Source organism: Garra rufa, chromosome 21 (assembly GCF_049309525.1).
Source record: "Garra rufa chromosome 21, GarRuf1.0, whole genome shotgun sequence".
NCBI classification, from domain to species: Eukaryota; Metazoa; Chordata; class Actinopteri; order Cypriniformes; family Cyprinidae; genus Garra; species Garra rufa.
This window is the reverse complement of record NC_133381.1, coordinates 7,279,002-7,294,154: the sequence shown is the minus strand read 5'-3', so window position 1 is coordinate 7,294,154 and position 15,153 is coordinate 7,279,002. Positions and strand designations below refer to the sequence as shown.

Genomic DNA, 15,153 nt, shown 5'->3' with positions numbered 1-15,153 from the left:
TAATATAATATAATATAATATAATATAATATAATATAATATAATATAATATAATATAATATAATATAATATAATAGCAATTACATTTAGGTAAATGCAAACTTTATAGAGATTGTCTGCCTTATGATTCTATGCATTTCAATTTAATATAATATATATTGATTTTAATATTACATTTTAATTAATTTATTAAAATTAACCTAAAAATGTTACAGCAATAATTCTGTATAATTCTGGGTAATTTCTGAACTAGCGCTCAGAAAATAAATCACTACTCGTGTACCATAAAAAATGCCATCTGCAAGCAGCGATGGGGGAGGAAGCATGCAGCAGATAGCGCAGAACATGAGGGCCAGATCAGGAGCTGTAATGATGGACGGAGTACACTCGTTTAATGCCCCATCTCTCCATTCCTCAGGGGACCGTACAACTGTTTCTCGAGACTCTCTCCAAACAGCAGGTGAGACAGGAATCCCCTAAGGCTTTCCACAACGCTGAAGCCAGAGAACATCACACACACACAAGTCAAGACACATTCTCTCAGAGCTTCACCACTGCAGATCACTAAGGCTCCAAGACTCCTTCCTGACCCCTTTTGAGGGTGGTCTTGTTCTCTCAATCTCGGGTCATCAGATAGAGGTCAAGCGTTGGAGGATTTGTTCCTGATATCACATGTATGTCTACTCGATGTGCCTGTTTATGTGGACAATGTAACAGTTGAGGCCCACCAAAGTCTGAAGCTGATAACTAGTAAAAAAAAACCCTGCTTTAACCTATAAGCATATAATTCCTTCTGAGCATGTGCAATCTACGTGCTTGTGTCTTCTACTTGTGTACGACTGTCTGCGTGAGCATATTTATGCGTGTTTGTGTGCGCGTCCCTCTCGCAGAGAGCTCACTGAGGGAGAAAAACACACAAACCCAGCCAAGCCGCAGTAAGAGAAGTGCACATAAAGTGGAAACAGAGAGGGACGCTTTTTTCTGAAGAGTTGTCCGTTGCTGTGGAGGTCCGTCCAGCATCCTGGAGCGGCGCCAGCGAAACAACAGGGAAGAAAGACAACAACACCGCGCTCTGCCAGCCGTCCAGTACGGAGAACAACTCCGGCATTACATCACTGCATTAAAATGCCATTATGCCTCCTATCGAAAGGGAACAGCCAAACGCACATAAAGACATACTTTAGTATATTTTCAAACACCGCATCGCTCCATGCTCACGCTCGCTCTCTCATCTCGTCTCCCATAGTCTTAATGCCTCGGGACTATTTGCCCACAATTAGAGCACCACCCCCTTCCTGCCCCTCTCTGCTTTCAACTCATATGAGTAAACTTTCCCAAAGCCCCACAGTGCGTTCTTCAAGGCAAAAATGCTAATACTGCTTTCCTACTGCCTAGCTACTGGAAAATGGTCTTCCAGAGAGCGCAGATGAGTGTGAACGTGTATCTGTGTGTGTGTGTGTGTGTGTGTGTGTGTGTGTGTGTGTGTGTGTGACAGACATAAGGACATAAGCCACTGGCAGATTTCAGTGTGTTGCAGAAGAACTCCAGCCTGCAAACAGACACACATGAACACACAGACGCATACATACAAATACTGGAGAACTGGTTTGAAATTAAGTTGAAAAGTCTGTCATCCGCTTAAAAAATAGCAACATGGTAAGACAGTGAGTTTAGCTTTGTTTTTGTTACACATACCATGTCACATAAGTCATGTTTTTAAAAATGCATGGTTTTTGGGACAAATATCATGGTAATACCATGTTTCTGAACATCTTGCTAGGCAGAATCTAAAATCTAAAATTTGTAGTACAAAAATTAAACAACGCCACATTAAACATTAAAAAGTGTATAAGACACTTGGTTTTTTAAAGAAACATTGTCCGACAGCGACACCAGCAGTTAAAGTTACAGCGGAAGTATGCATCCCTCTCGCCTCCCCTGATCCCATTGAGTTATAAAGGGGTCCTCGGATGGCCATTTTCCACAAGTTGATATGATCAATGAGAAGTCTATATTGGTTAAAATTTCTCAATGGTAGTGTAAAAAACACTCTTTTTACCTTGTCCAAATCAGCCCTCACCAACAGTTAAAGTTACAGCGGAAGTCTGCGTGTCTCTCGCCTCCCCTGATCCCATTGAGTTTTAAAGGGGTCCTCGGATGGCCATTTTCCACAAGTTGATATGATTAATGAGAAGTCTATAACATACTTTGGTGAAAATTTCTCAATGGTAGTGTAAAAAACACTTTTTACCTTGTCAAAATCAGCCCTTTTTAGAGCAAGCTATTCTGTTGCATGTTCCTTTAAATGCTAATGGGCTCTGCTCGCCCCACCCCTCTCTGCTGTGGGATGACGAGCCGTAATGTTTACTTTAGCCGAATTTTGCCGCGTTTAGCTGCGAAACTTGCTAACTAGCACATTAAGAAAGGCCATTTGCAAAGATGCATTAAAAAACCCTTATACACACTTCTGCTGTGGGTGAAGATGCATCATGAATGATTTGCACAAACATAGATCAGGATCGGCGCTTTTAAAAACGAAAGTAACGTTAATCCTCTGCATCTTCAGCGGCTCAGATGTTGGGAGTAAATGACGACTGTCATGTTAATTTTTACATCCAACAACAGAATATCTGAGACATTCTAGTCTTCCGACACAATGGCGATCGGAGTCAGACTGTTTCAGCTCGGTGAGGGCGGGTCTAAGGTAAGGTGATCATGTCAATCAACTATTGTGGGAGTGGCCTCGGTTGGTGTGTTGTCACACCGACAAGAAGCTGAGAATGACCTGATCTTAAAAAGGGGATGTTACTTTTAAAGATTAAAAAAATACCACTGGGTGGATTTTTATCATTGTAGGGTGGTCGTGTACACAAACTGCCAACACACATTAATGTTCAAACAACATGTAAAAGTGAGTTTTGCATCCCTTTAACAGACCCCCTAATGCAGACAAAATTTGACAAAAATGATGTGGCTCTCCAGCTGTCTCCCTTTAATAACATATTACAGTAAAAAAATATAACCGTCACCAGAAATCAATTCTCAGCAGAAAATAAAAGTACATTTTCTTTGTTGTACAGCGAATCAAGAATACAGCGAAAAGAAAACATTCAGAGGAGCATTGACCAGCAAGTTTCAAAATGAGTGGACAGAAAGATTTGCTTTTATTTAAAGCTATGTGCTCTGCTCTATCTGGTTTGCTCAGATTAACTGTTGTCGCAAAACTGATTTAAATCTGATCTTCAATTCCCGCATTATGTTTAAATTTAAAGGAGATCACATCAAAGAAAGTAACAGATGAGCGGTGCATTTGATTAATTATCAGCTAATTTTCAAGATGAAAGACCGCAAGAGGAGAGAGCGTAGCATCAGCACGGCAAAGATAAGTTCATCTCACTACTTTTAATGTAGATGATTGTGCATTGAGCATCTGCGACTTACTTTCAGTTTCATTTGTAGCAGTTTGCATGTCGGCTTGCTGGAGAGATACTCAGCTACTCATCCACGGCGATGTTTGCTGCATTAACGCTGTCAAATCTGACTTTAACATGCTATATAGCCTATAAAACGCTCTCACATGTTTGTTATTTTAACATTTAAAAATTTGCATATGTGGTTTCAACAACCAGATGCAGTTTTGTCTGGATTGAGGCCCAGATCACCCCTGAAGTGGTTTGAGCGATTGGAATTAAATCCGTCTCGAAAGTGTTTCAGAGGGCATTAACACCTGGTCTTTTCACGATCGGATAGATATCCGATCAGAGAAAACGCATGAAGTGACCGGGTGTAAACAAAGTACCCTGTGGGTGAAAGCTGAAAAGAGAAAATGCTATGTTTATAGTAAAATATAAGTTTATTTTAAATTGTATTTGTGAAAAAAAAACAAATATACGATAGCTGATTGACATGAGCACTCTGACTCCGATCACCATTGTGTCGACTCAGGTGCAGGGGAAGACAAGAATGTCTCTGATTGAGCGATTGAGGTGTTCTGTTGTTGGATGTAATAATGAACATAGCAGTTGTCATTTACTCCCGACATCTGAGCCGCTGAAGACGCAGAGGATTAACATTACTTTCGTTTTTGAAAGAAAAGCTCCGAACCCGATCTACATATGCGTCTATGTTCGTGCGAATCATTCCTGATGCAGATTCGCCCACAGCAGAAGGGAGTATAAAGGTTTTTCATTCATGCATTTAGCATGTGATGCTTTATATTTGTTTATTTTTGAGTTGTACATTGACAAATAAAGGTTGTTATTAAAAACCTTTTTAATACATTTTATAAACTTCAGCTTCAATAAAAACAGGCTAACAAAAACACATACAAATCTAGTGAAATGAGGTAATCATCTGCCACAAAAATAAAGCATAACTGGTGGTCGTTGCATTCCCAGATGCGTGCTAAACTCACAGCACATTCAATAAACAAGTTCACTGCATTCATTCCCTATGAACTTAGCCGTTCTGAGGTGCGGAAAACACCGGATCACGAGCTGATCATGTGAACGAAGTGTGCGCTTGGCTTTCAAACACAACGAAAACAGACTTGATGAAGGGATTAGGCTATATTGTGCTTTCAGTTTTAGATTGTTGATAGATTCTGTGCCAAAGCATAATGGCCCAAAACACAACTTTGAAGACCTTTTTATGCTGGAATAAGAAGTTTAAATATATTTTAACAACTACACTTTTTGCCCGGAAGACCTATCATTTCATATCGTCATGTGATCACGATGATATCAAGACTTGTTTTGCTGTGACGATACCATGACATGATAAGTACCAAGCTTTTACCCTCCAAAACAATCACTGTACCACAGTACATTTTGTGCGAGGGGCATGGCATAATAGTTAAACTATAACCTCTGACCTCATATCTGTGCATAACAACTAATATTTATGAATGCAGTGCAATAATAATGGTTATTCAACAGTGATTTCATTTCTCTTTTCATATTGATTAAATGAATTCACTGTACACAGACAATCAGAAGCAGAACTCATTATCTGAGCCGTATCACTGGAATCGCATTGAGGACGAGAGAAAGACAGAAAACGAGGAGCTTTGCTTTGTTAATTAATCTCAGAACTAATTCCCAGCTGTGAATTTCACCCCGGCACACACGCTTGTAAATGATATGGCATATTTGTATTAGTGAATAATGCATAGGGTACAACAGGACTCCATCCGAACTGCTGACAACAAAATATTCATCTCCTTGCACCATCTCAAGGGTCTGATCCCTCTCTCTCTCCCTCCCTCCCCACAACAGCACAGCCCAAAACTAATGCAGCATTTATTTAGGGAAACACTAACAAATGTGGCTATTTTCTGAGGGAAATTGACAAAGCACAATTTGAATACATTTCGAACACAAGAACACTTCTCCTCATCTATATACAGGAAACAAACTCAAGCAGGGCCGCGTTCGAGAGTGTTTGTGAGTAAATGCCAGCATCTGAAAGTGTGCATGGGTTTAATTTTCATAAACTCCTCTGTTCTTAATGGGCTCTGGATGCTGTAGTGCCATCTAGTGGTGCAAGCATCTAAATGCATTGAGTTATTCGGGAGGTTTGGAGCTTGTGTTGAGCCCGGACTCGATTTATGAAGCCTCTTCTCATATCTTGACCAGCTGGTTGACTTCAAGCCTGCCAGTTCTCATACTAACGCTGGCAATAACATTGCTGCCTATCAACACATTTTCACATTTTTTATGTTTAAAAACTGCAAAAGAAGGACAGGGAAGACATAAACAGATGTGGTTTACTCTCTGCATACAAATGAGACAGATCAGGTGAGGTTTATATACATTAAGCAACATGATTTAGCTTCTAAGTATTCTAAATTGAATGTCTATATGTTAACTATGTGTGTGCGCGCACAAGTAATGAAGTTTTGGAGGCAGGCAGATCAAGCAGGTGTGTGTGTGTGGCCGTGTTGAATGAGTGTGTATCAATGGGGTGTCCTGCATTAGCGCTGTAATTAGTCTGCGTCCTGCAGAAAGAGCCACGGGCCCCAGCCGGCACCACCATAACAACTAACACACACAGAGACAACAAACCTGCTCACAAAACACCACACGCTCTCCCATAATTCCCTTCAAGCATGCCACATGAGGAAGCATCTGAGAAGAGACATTGAGAGACGCCGTAGGGGGACAAAACTAGCCCACATCACATGCCAGCTAGTCACAAAACACAAAAAACCTGAATATTCATGGATATGTAATCCATCTGAGAGGAGTTTAAAGACGCAAGCTGGGAACAATGGACAGAGATCCGCACTGAGCGCTTCCCTGACCTGAGTTAAAGAGACAGTTCATGCAGAATTCAAAATGTGTCTGTTTACTGATGAGTTACTCAATATATAGAAATTGTGAGGGTTTTTTGTTATCTAGCAGAATGCTCATGCTGCTTTCTTCAATGCAAGCTGCAAAAAGGCAAATTAGTAAAAATACAATCAATTGTTTAACTAAAAATCTTTGATTTTGCCATATTTCTCAAATTTCATTCACTTCTCTAGACATTTAAATTTGGCATATTATGACTGGTTGCAATAAATTGCCATTTGCCATTACTGAAAACACTTAAATTCTTTAAAAATGAAATAAAATAAATGTACTGATGGATTTTTGGAATTAATAAAATAAAATAAAATACACGCTAGCAAATTTAAAAAATATTTTTTAAGAAATGTATATTTCTATTTAGCATTAGTGCATTTAATCGATCGAGAGATTTATATTCCATATAGTTAAAAAAAGTTTAATATAGTTTAAAGGTTAATATTCCATATAAATGCTTTTCTTTTTTTATATATATATTTTGTGGTTCTTATTTTTTAAATATCACATATTATATTATATATTTTAATATATATATATTTTTTTAAATATTATGCTGTACAACTGCATCATATCATCACTGATAATAATTGAGCAACAAATCATCATATCAGGCTAATGGCAGATAAAATATTATTATAAATCAATATATTATTATAAAACATTATATAACATACTTTTTACAATTATAAATACAGCTTTGGCAAGACTTTTTAAAAAAAATATTTGTAAAATATATATATATATATATATAACAAATAACATTACTATGAAAAAATAAAATGATAATAAAAATAAATTAAATTAAATCTCATATAAACTACAATTTAAACACTGGGGGGCAATACATTTTTTAAAGAAATTTATAATTTTATTTAGCATGCATTCCACTGATCAAGAGATTTACACTGTTACAAAAGTTTAATATTCCATATAAATGCTTTTCTTTTTTAAAAATATTATGTGGTACTCTTTTTTTTTCAAATATTATTTGGCACACAACGGCATTATATCAACATTGATAATAATAGGAAATGTTTCTTGAGCACCAAATCAGCATATTAGACTAATGACAGAGAAAATATTATTATAAACCTGTATATTATTATATAACATACTTTTTAATATTGTAATATTTCAAAAATATTTGTAAAAAATCTTATAGAAACTTTTAAATGGTAGTGTACATAAATATAACAAATGTATTAATATTAATTCATATATTAACATTAAAAACATTAAAAACATATTTTAAAATAACGTAACTATGAATTAGAAGAAAAAAAATGGTAAAAAATAAAATAAAGCTTCCCTGTGAAAGCAGACTAGAAAAGAAACATGACTGAAGATGAGAGATTCCAAGTCTAGTCTAGCAGAATAATTCATGGAATATTGTTTATTAAATCAGATGACCAGACCGCAACACTGCAGTGTCAAAAAATCGCTACAAAGCGCTTAGCAAATTCGTGATATCAGTGTTGTATTAAAAATAACAAGTGTTTCAATATTTACAAAGAGATAAAAATAGAGCATAATAGAAAATTTACATCGCGGTCCGTCAAAGTGATGGATGATGATTATTTACTGCACAATCTCTGCTGCCCACCAGGCCACGTCTCCAACAGCTCACCAGGTTTAAACATGGAGAAGCCAGCTTGACTTTTAGAGCAAGAGTTGTAGTCATTTCAGCCAAGATTTGTAAAGAATAATAGATCACCGGTCGCTCCATTAACTGGTATCTTTCACTCATTTCAGATATCAGAGAAAAACACAAACAAATACAGTACAGGCTTTATCTGAGACCTTGTAAAGGCTGAGAGCCACAGGACTGGCACATTATTTATTACAACCCTGGTAAAGTCATGCTGGAGAAACGGGCTCCTTCAGACAGCTCGTGTAGTGTCTGTCCTCCTCTCTCATTCTCTTTTTCCCTGTCTGTCCCTGTCTATATCCCCCTCACTCGCTGTCTCTCTGATGTGTCTCTTCAGCTGTTCCTACACCTCCTGTCATCCCTCTGTTTCTCCCTCTTCCTTTCTCCAGGTGTCTCTTCCTTCTCCTCTATCCCTCCTTTCAATTATTCATGGGGTGTGAGGACTGTATGGCTGTCTCTCCTGACAAACCGCATTTCCCTTTTCACAGGCGTCTTGCGGCTCCGCATCGCGTCGTCATGTTGCGCATAAATCTGGTCAGAACGAGTCGCTCTAATAGATTTGGAGGAGGGAGCGGCAGGCTTTATTCTAGCCTAATGTTGATTATCAGGGAGGGAGGGGCGGTCAGGCCAACTTTGGCTTGTGACAGCCAGCACTGATCTCCAAACAGCTCTTTGACCAGGGGCAGAACTTGATCTCAGAGTCCGCATCCAACAACAAGCAGGCTTGTTGCGTCTCTCCCCTGTGGAATGTCTCTCGCTTTTTTAATGCTCGTTCGCATCACGAGCAGCCATCTGCTACATAGACACACGCACACATGGGGAGAGAGAGAAAGAAAGAAAGAAAGAAAGAAAGAAAGAAAGAAAGAAAGAAAGAAAGAAAGAAAGAAAGAAAGAAAGAAAGAAAGAAAGACAAAATTAAACAAAATGAGAAAACAGAAGTAAGGAAAAAGGGAAGGAAGGAAAGTATGAGAAGAGATGAAAAGATGACAAAAGAAAGGAAAATGAAGAGAACATTAAAAAAAGAAGGAATAAATGTGAAGGAATGAAAAATTAGGTGGTAAGAAACAAGAACAAGGAAGGGAAAGAAAACAAAAGTAATAAGGAAAAGGGAAGAAAGGGAAATCAGGACAAAGAAACAAGGAAAGGAAAGGAAAGGACAGGAAAGTGGATAAAGAAGGAAGGAAGAATAAATTATTAAAAAATAATAGAAAGGAAGGAATAGGAAAGAACAATAGGAAGGAAATAAAGAAATTAAAGAAAGATGATAAAAGAAAAAAATAGAGGAAGAAAATAATAGAAAATAGGAAAGAAAATCAGGAAAGAAGGAAGAAAGAAAGGAAGTGATAGGAACAGGATAAAAGAAGGGTGAGAAAAAAGAGGGAGGAAGGAAAAATAGAAAATAGGAAAGATAAAAGAAGATGGAAAGAAAAGAAGGAAGGAAGGAAGGAAGGAAGGAAGGGAAAGGATAAGAAGAAAAAACAAGAGGAAGGAAGGAACAGAAAATACAAAAAAAAGAGGAAGGAAGGAAGGAAGGAAGTGATGGGAAAAAGATTAAAAAAGGGGGAAGACAAAGAGGAAGTAAGGAAGGAAGAAAGGAAGTGATGGGAACAGGATAAAAAGGAATGAAAAGCAGAAGGAAGGAAGGAAGGAAGGGAAAAGAATAAGAAGAAAAAATAAGAGGAAGGAAGGAATATAAAATAGGAAAGAAAAAGAGGAAGGAAAGAAGGAAGGAAGTGATGGGAAGAGGATAAAAAGAAAAAGGGGAAGAAAAAGAGGAAGGAAGGAAAGAAGGGAAAAGGATAAAAAGAAAAAAACAAGAGGAAGGAACATAAAATAGAAGAAATAGAATAGAAAAAGAAAAAGAAGAAGGAAGGAAAAAGGAAAGAAAGAAGAAAAGAAGGAACGAAGAAAGGAAGTGATGGGAACAGGATTAAAGGGGAAAAGGGGAAAAAAGAGAAATGAAGGAAGGAAGTAAAAAGAAAAAGGATCAAATGAATAAATAATAGGAAGGAAAGAATCGAAAACAGGAAAGAAAAAGAGGAAGGAAGCAAGGAAGGAAGGAAGGTGGTGATGTGAACAGGATAAAAATAAAAAAGGGGAAGAAAATGAAGAAGGAATGAAGGAAGGAAGTAATGGGAACATGATTAAAATAAAAAGGGGAAGAAAAAGAGAATGGAAGGAAGTAAAAAGGAAAAAGATCAAATGAAAAAATAAGAGGAAAGAAGGAATAGAAAATAGGAAAGAAAAAGGAAGGAAGGAAGGAAGGAAGGAAGGAAGGAAAATGGATACAAAAATAAGAGGAAGGAAGGAACAGAAAAAAGGAAAGAAAAAGAGGAAGGAAAGAAAATAAAGAAATTAAGGGAACATGATAAGAAAAAATAAGAGGAAGTAAGAAAGGAAATGATGGGAACGGGATAAAAATGGGGAAGAAAAAGAGGAAAAGAGAAAGTCAGAAAGGAAGGAAGGATAGAAATGGAACTTTGGATAAAAATTAAACAAAAGATGAAAACAAAAGAAAAAAGGAAAGAAAGAAAGAAAGCAGAAGACAAAAGACCAAATGAAAGAATAATAGGAAGGAAGAAAAGGAGGAAGGGAAGAAAATAAGACAATAAAAAAAGAAAAGAAAAAACGAAAGAAGAAAAAGTGAAAGAAAAAAAGAAAGAAAGATTGTAGAGTGTGAAAGAGAAAAGGGCAGAAAGGGAGAAAGAGCACTTCAACACTAGGCCCTTTGTGTTGAGATCCTGGCACTAACACACACACACACACACACACACACACACACACACTCGCTGGCTCTGGCTGGATGTGAGAGCGATGGATATTGGATGAGAAGGTGAGAGGAGATCAGTGTGAGCTAGTGAAGCGTGTGCTGGGTCAGCCATCTCAGAGTTATCAATACACTGATAACTAAACATCAATGACACCTCTCATCTCCAGCTAAACTCCTGCTCAAATATACTAGCTGTCTGCCAACATCTCAAGCAATCTCTCTCTCACTCTTTCACAGCCTGACCACTTTCTATCTGTCTCTCTCTCAAGCCTGTGATTTTTCAATAAACAGTCAGTCTTTCACCAGCCAAAGCTTTGCAAACTGTTGCATGTTTTGTTTTTTAATTGAAATATATTTTAAAATTTAATTTATTCCTATAAACAAAGCTGAATTTTCAGTATCATAACTCTGGCCTTCAGTACCACATGATTCTTCAGACACACAATCCTGCAAAACATTATCTATTAATTTTTTTTTAATGAATAGAAATTATAATAGAAATACTTTGTAACATTATAAATGTCTTTACTGTCACTTTTGATTAATTTAACGCATCCTTGCTTAATACAAGTATTCAAAATTAAAAATAAAATCTTACTGAGCCCAAACTATTGTATATTCGTGCACACCTTTAACAGCATTTTCAAACAGGTGACACTGAATTTATATGCATTTTTTTTAAATCTTTTCAGATGGATTCGCTATCAGAGAGATGAAGAGGAGGGTGATTTATTTACTCTATAGAAAACATACCAGCCAAGAGTACAAGAAAAACAAGCAAAATGCAATCAAACTGAGCAAATGTCCATTAGTGATTACCTACATTAGCACATACTTACTGAGGCTACTGCGTGTGTATATAGTGCAGTGTGAAAATGCTGTATGTGTATGTCCGTGGGTAATGACGCATGCAGGTGCGCCCAACAGTATCACCACCATATTCAGCACATATACCGGCAATGTGGGGGTCTTTGGAAATAGTCATAACGGGGGGAAATTGTTATTTCTTTGGTGTATTTGTGAGGGAGCTGAGCGGTGTTTCAAAACCTAGTGAGCTGCCTACCTAGACAGCATTTTTGAGAAACCACTGGTACATTGCCATCACAAAGGCTATTTGAAAAAGCATTAAAATACCACATCATAATTCATTTTCATAAAAGAAAATGAAAAAATACCAACATTCAGAGAACAAGGTGGCTAACATAATGTCTATAATTTTTATTATATTGTATAGCATTTTTAAATTGTATCCATATTTAAATTTGCTTGATATTGACATTCACAGAAAATAAAATGTAAGCAAAAACAGTTTATTCTTGATACCAATAATCTTAAAAATGACCAAATATTAGCGGATTAATCTGCCTGGCTGAAAAGTAAAGTAAAGTAAAAGTAAAGTAAAGTAAAGTAAAATAAAAAACTAGTAAAAATTTGAAATAAAATTACAAAAATTGTGATTAAAATTACAACTAAAAATATAAAAATAAAAGCAAATATTAATACTGCATAATAGTATATAGAAAATTCTTTTTTCAATAAACAATTTTAGCACAGTTTTGTTGGCCACTTTGGCCCAATGTAAAATCAGAGTCCTGAAGCAAAATCAGTTGGAAAGCATTGAAGTAAATCATGTCTTGGAAGGCAGCTGACTATGTAGATAGTATACGGGAAAGCAGCTCACTAGGTTTTGAAAAAAAAGAAAGAATAAAATGGATGAAAAAAGGGGAAAGTAATTTCCTGAATAAAATAAAATAAAACAAAATAATAAAATAAAATAAAATAAAATAAAATTTAGAGGACAAGGTGGCTGACATAAAGTAAATCATTTGTATTATATTTTATAGCATTTTTAAAAAAATTGTATCTATATTTAAATTTGCTTGATATTGACATTCACAGAAAAAATGAAAGCAAAAACTGTTTATTCTTGATACCAATAATCTCAAAATGGCCAAATATTAGCAGATTAATCTGTCTGGATGAAAAAATAAAACAAAATAAAATAATAAAACATTTAAAGAACAAGGTTTTTTATAGCATTTTTAAATTGTATCTATATTTATATTTGCTTAATATTGAAAATGAAAGAAAATAAAAATAAAATAAAATAAAAATGACAAACAACAATTAAAATACTTTCATCTAGGCAGATTAATCTGCTAATATTTGGCCATTTTAAGATTATTGGTATCAAGAATAAACAGTTTTTGCTTTCATTTATTTCTGTGAATGTCATTATCAAGCAAATTTAAATATAGACACAATTTAAAAATGGTATAAAATATAATAAAAAGTATGCACATATGTTGGTATATATTTTATTTTATTTTATTCAGATATTGAAAATGAAAGCAATACAAAAAAAATAAAAAGAATTGAAAGCAAAATCCATTTATTCTTGATACCAATAGCAGATGAATCTGTCTGGATAAAAAAAAAAACTAAACTAAAATATTAGATGAAAAATGTATACTTAATAATTATAAGGTACTAAAATTACTAAAAATAAAATAATAAAATATAAAGCTATATAGAAATATTTTGTATATTCAGAATAACAGAAAGTAGTAGAAATGACAAAAAAAATACTCAAATTTAAATTACAATTATAACTAATACTATAAAAATAAAGGCAAACCATTAATAAATACCATAACAGCATATAAATAATTCTAAAATAACACTTTTTTCCCCCTTTTTCAATAAACAATTTCAGTACTGTTTTGGTGGCCACTTGGACGCAATGTAAAACCAGAGTCCTGAAGCAAACCCCGTTGGGAAGCATTGAAATAAATCATGTCTTGGAAGGCAGCTGACTATGTAGACAGTATATACAGGAAAGCAGCTCGCTAGGTTTTGGAAACAGAGCTCTGGAGTGTGTGAGAGAGAAAATTAAAGACAGAGAGAGAGAGACAAAGGAGAAAGAGGGAAAGCGAGAGAAGGAGGGATGAGGGAGAGACACACAGGAGAAGGCGCTGTGATGTTGTGATTCCCATTAAATACCACCTGCTCCGGCTCTATAAAGCAGCAATGTGTCACACTCACACACAGCCTCTGTCGCTCCACACACACACATACAGGTGCCTGCTCTACTGCCTTCACACTCCTGACACAGAGCAACACATCGACAAACATCCCTGTGCTTTATCACAAAGGAACAACATAAATCGAGGAGAATTCCTGACCTTCCCAAGAAACAGAAACAGAAACCCACCTGCGTTTGGGTGAATCTCATGAAACCTTTCTAGAACATGTTTGGATCTAAATCAAAAATTAAAAAAATTAAAAAATATATTAATGGAATTAAATATGCACATTTTCCACTCAAAGTCTTGGAGAAGCACCACATGAGCCATTAAAACACACACACACACAATCAAAGAATCATAAGAGCAAATTAAGTTGCATTTTACATGTTTTGACAGATCCTACAGCTTTGAGCTTTGAACCTTTTAAGCCTGCATCTGGGAAAAGCGAGATGATCAGATCTTTTGATTTCACATGCATAAAGACAGATAACAATGCCTCATAAACCTCCGCACTCAAAGGTTCTCTTGAACGAACAAACCAGCGAGAAAGGAGTACATCTGCAGGGCAGCAGTAGCAGCAGCACAAGAGAACATGGAAAGGTTTGGCTGAGCCCAGCTTTGATCAGTGAGCGCATTAGAGCGTGTTAGATTAGACTAAGATCTATTCAGCATGTCAGTGTGCGCTAAAGGTGCTGTATACACACACCAACGCTTCCAGCGCAGCAGCGGTTAACAAGCTAACGTCTGATTGATGCCTGCCATGCGGCAAACAAAAGATGAGAAACTACAGGTTAATTGGCTGAAAGTGCTGAAAACACGTCAATGGTTGTTTTATGAGAGGAACAGAGAACAAGGAGGCTATTCTGGTCAAACTATGATTTCTTGTGACAGTCGGCGATCTCAGAGATAAATGGTCAGTCGAGATGCATTTGGAAGGTTATGTATAGACGCAAATACTAGTCTGTTGCTTACTGCATACTGAGAAAGATAACTATGATAAGTGTACTACTTTTTATAAACAGCATGCAGTAGACAAAAAAAAAAACTTTACAAACATTAGAATGTGACACACAGTTGTACCACCTACAATGCATGTTAAACTGAGTGATTACCATTCAATTCAGGGTTGCCAGGTTTTCTCAACAAAACCCACCTAATTGCCACTCAAAACTAGCCCAAAACTAGTCCAATCGCATTTTGGAGGGGTCCTCTGGTAAAAAATTTGGGGGTAAAATACATGCTTTTTTGAACGAAAATGTAGCTTTGATCACAGGAATAAATTAGATTTTAAAATATATTCAAATAGTATTAAATAAATTTTAAATAGTAAAAAAAAACATTTTACAATATTACTGCT

The 15,153-nt window shown here is 36.0% G+C and overlaps 1 protein-coding gene across 1 annotated transcript in view; it reads right to left on the bottom strand.

Annotated features, from left to right (window-relative positions):
* Positions 1 to 390: 390 nt before the first annotated feature.
* The window catches only part of LOC141296280 (A-kinase anchor protein 6-like), a 137,238-nt gene continuing 122,475 nt past the window's right edge, over positions 391 to 15,153 (bottom strand). Inside the window, exon 12 of the mRNA XM_073827543.1 lies at positions 391 to 493. Coding sequence (XP_073683644.1) covers positions 391 to 493 — 103 coding nt within the window. The remainder of the gene's footprint in view (positions 494 to 15,153) is intronic.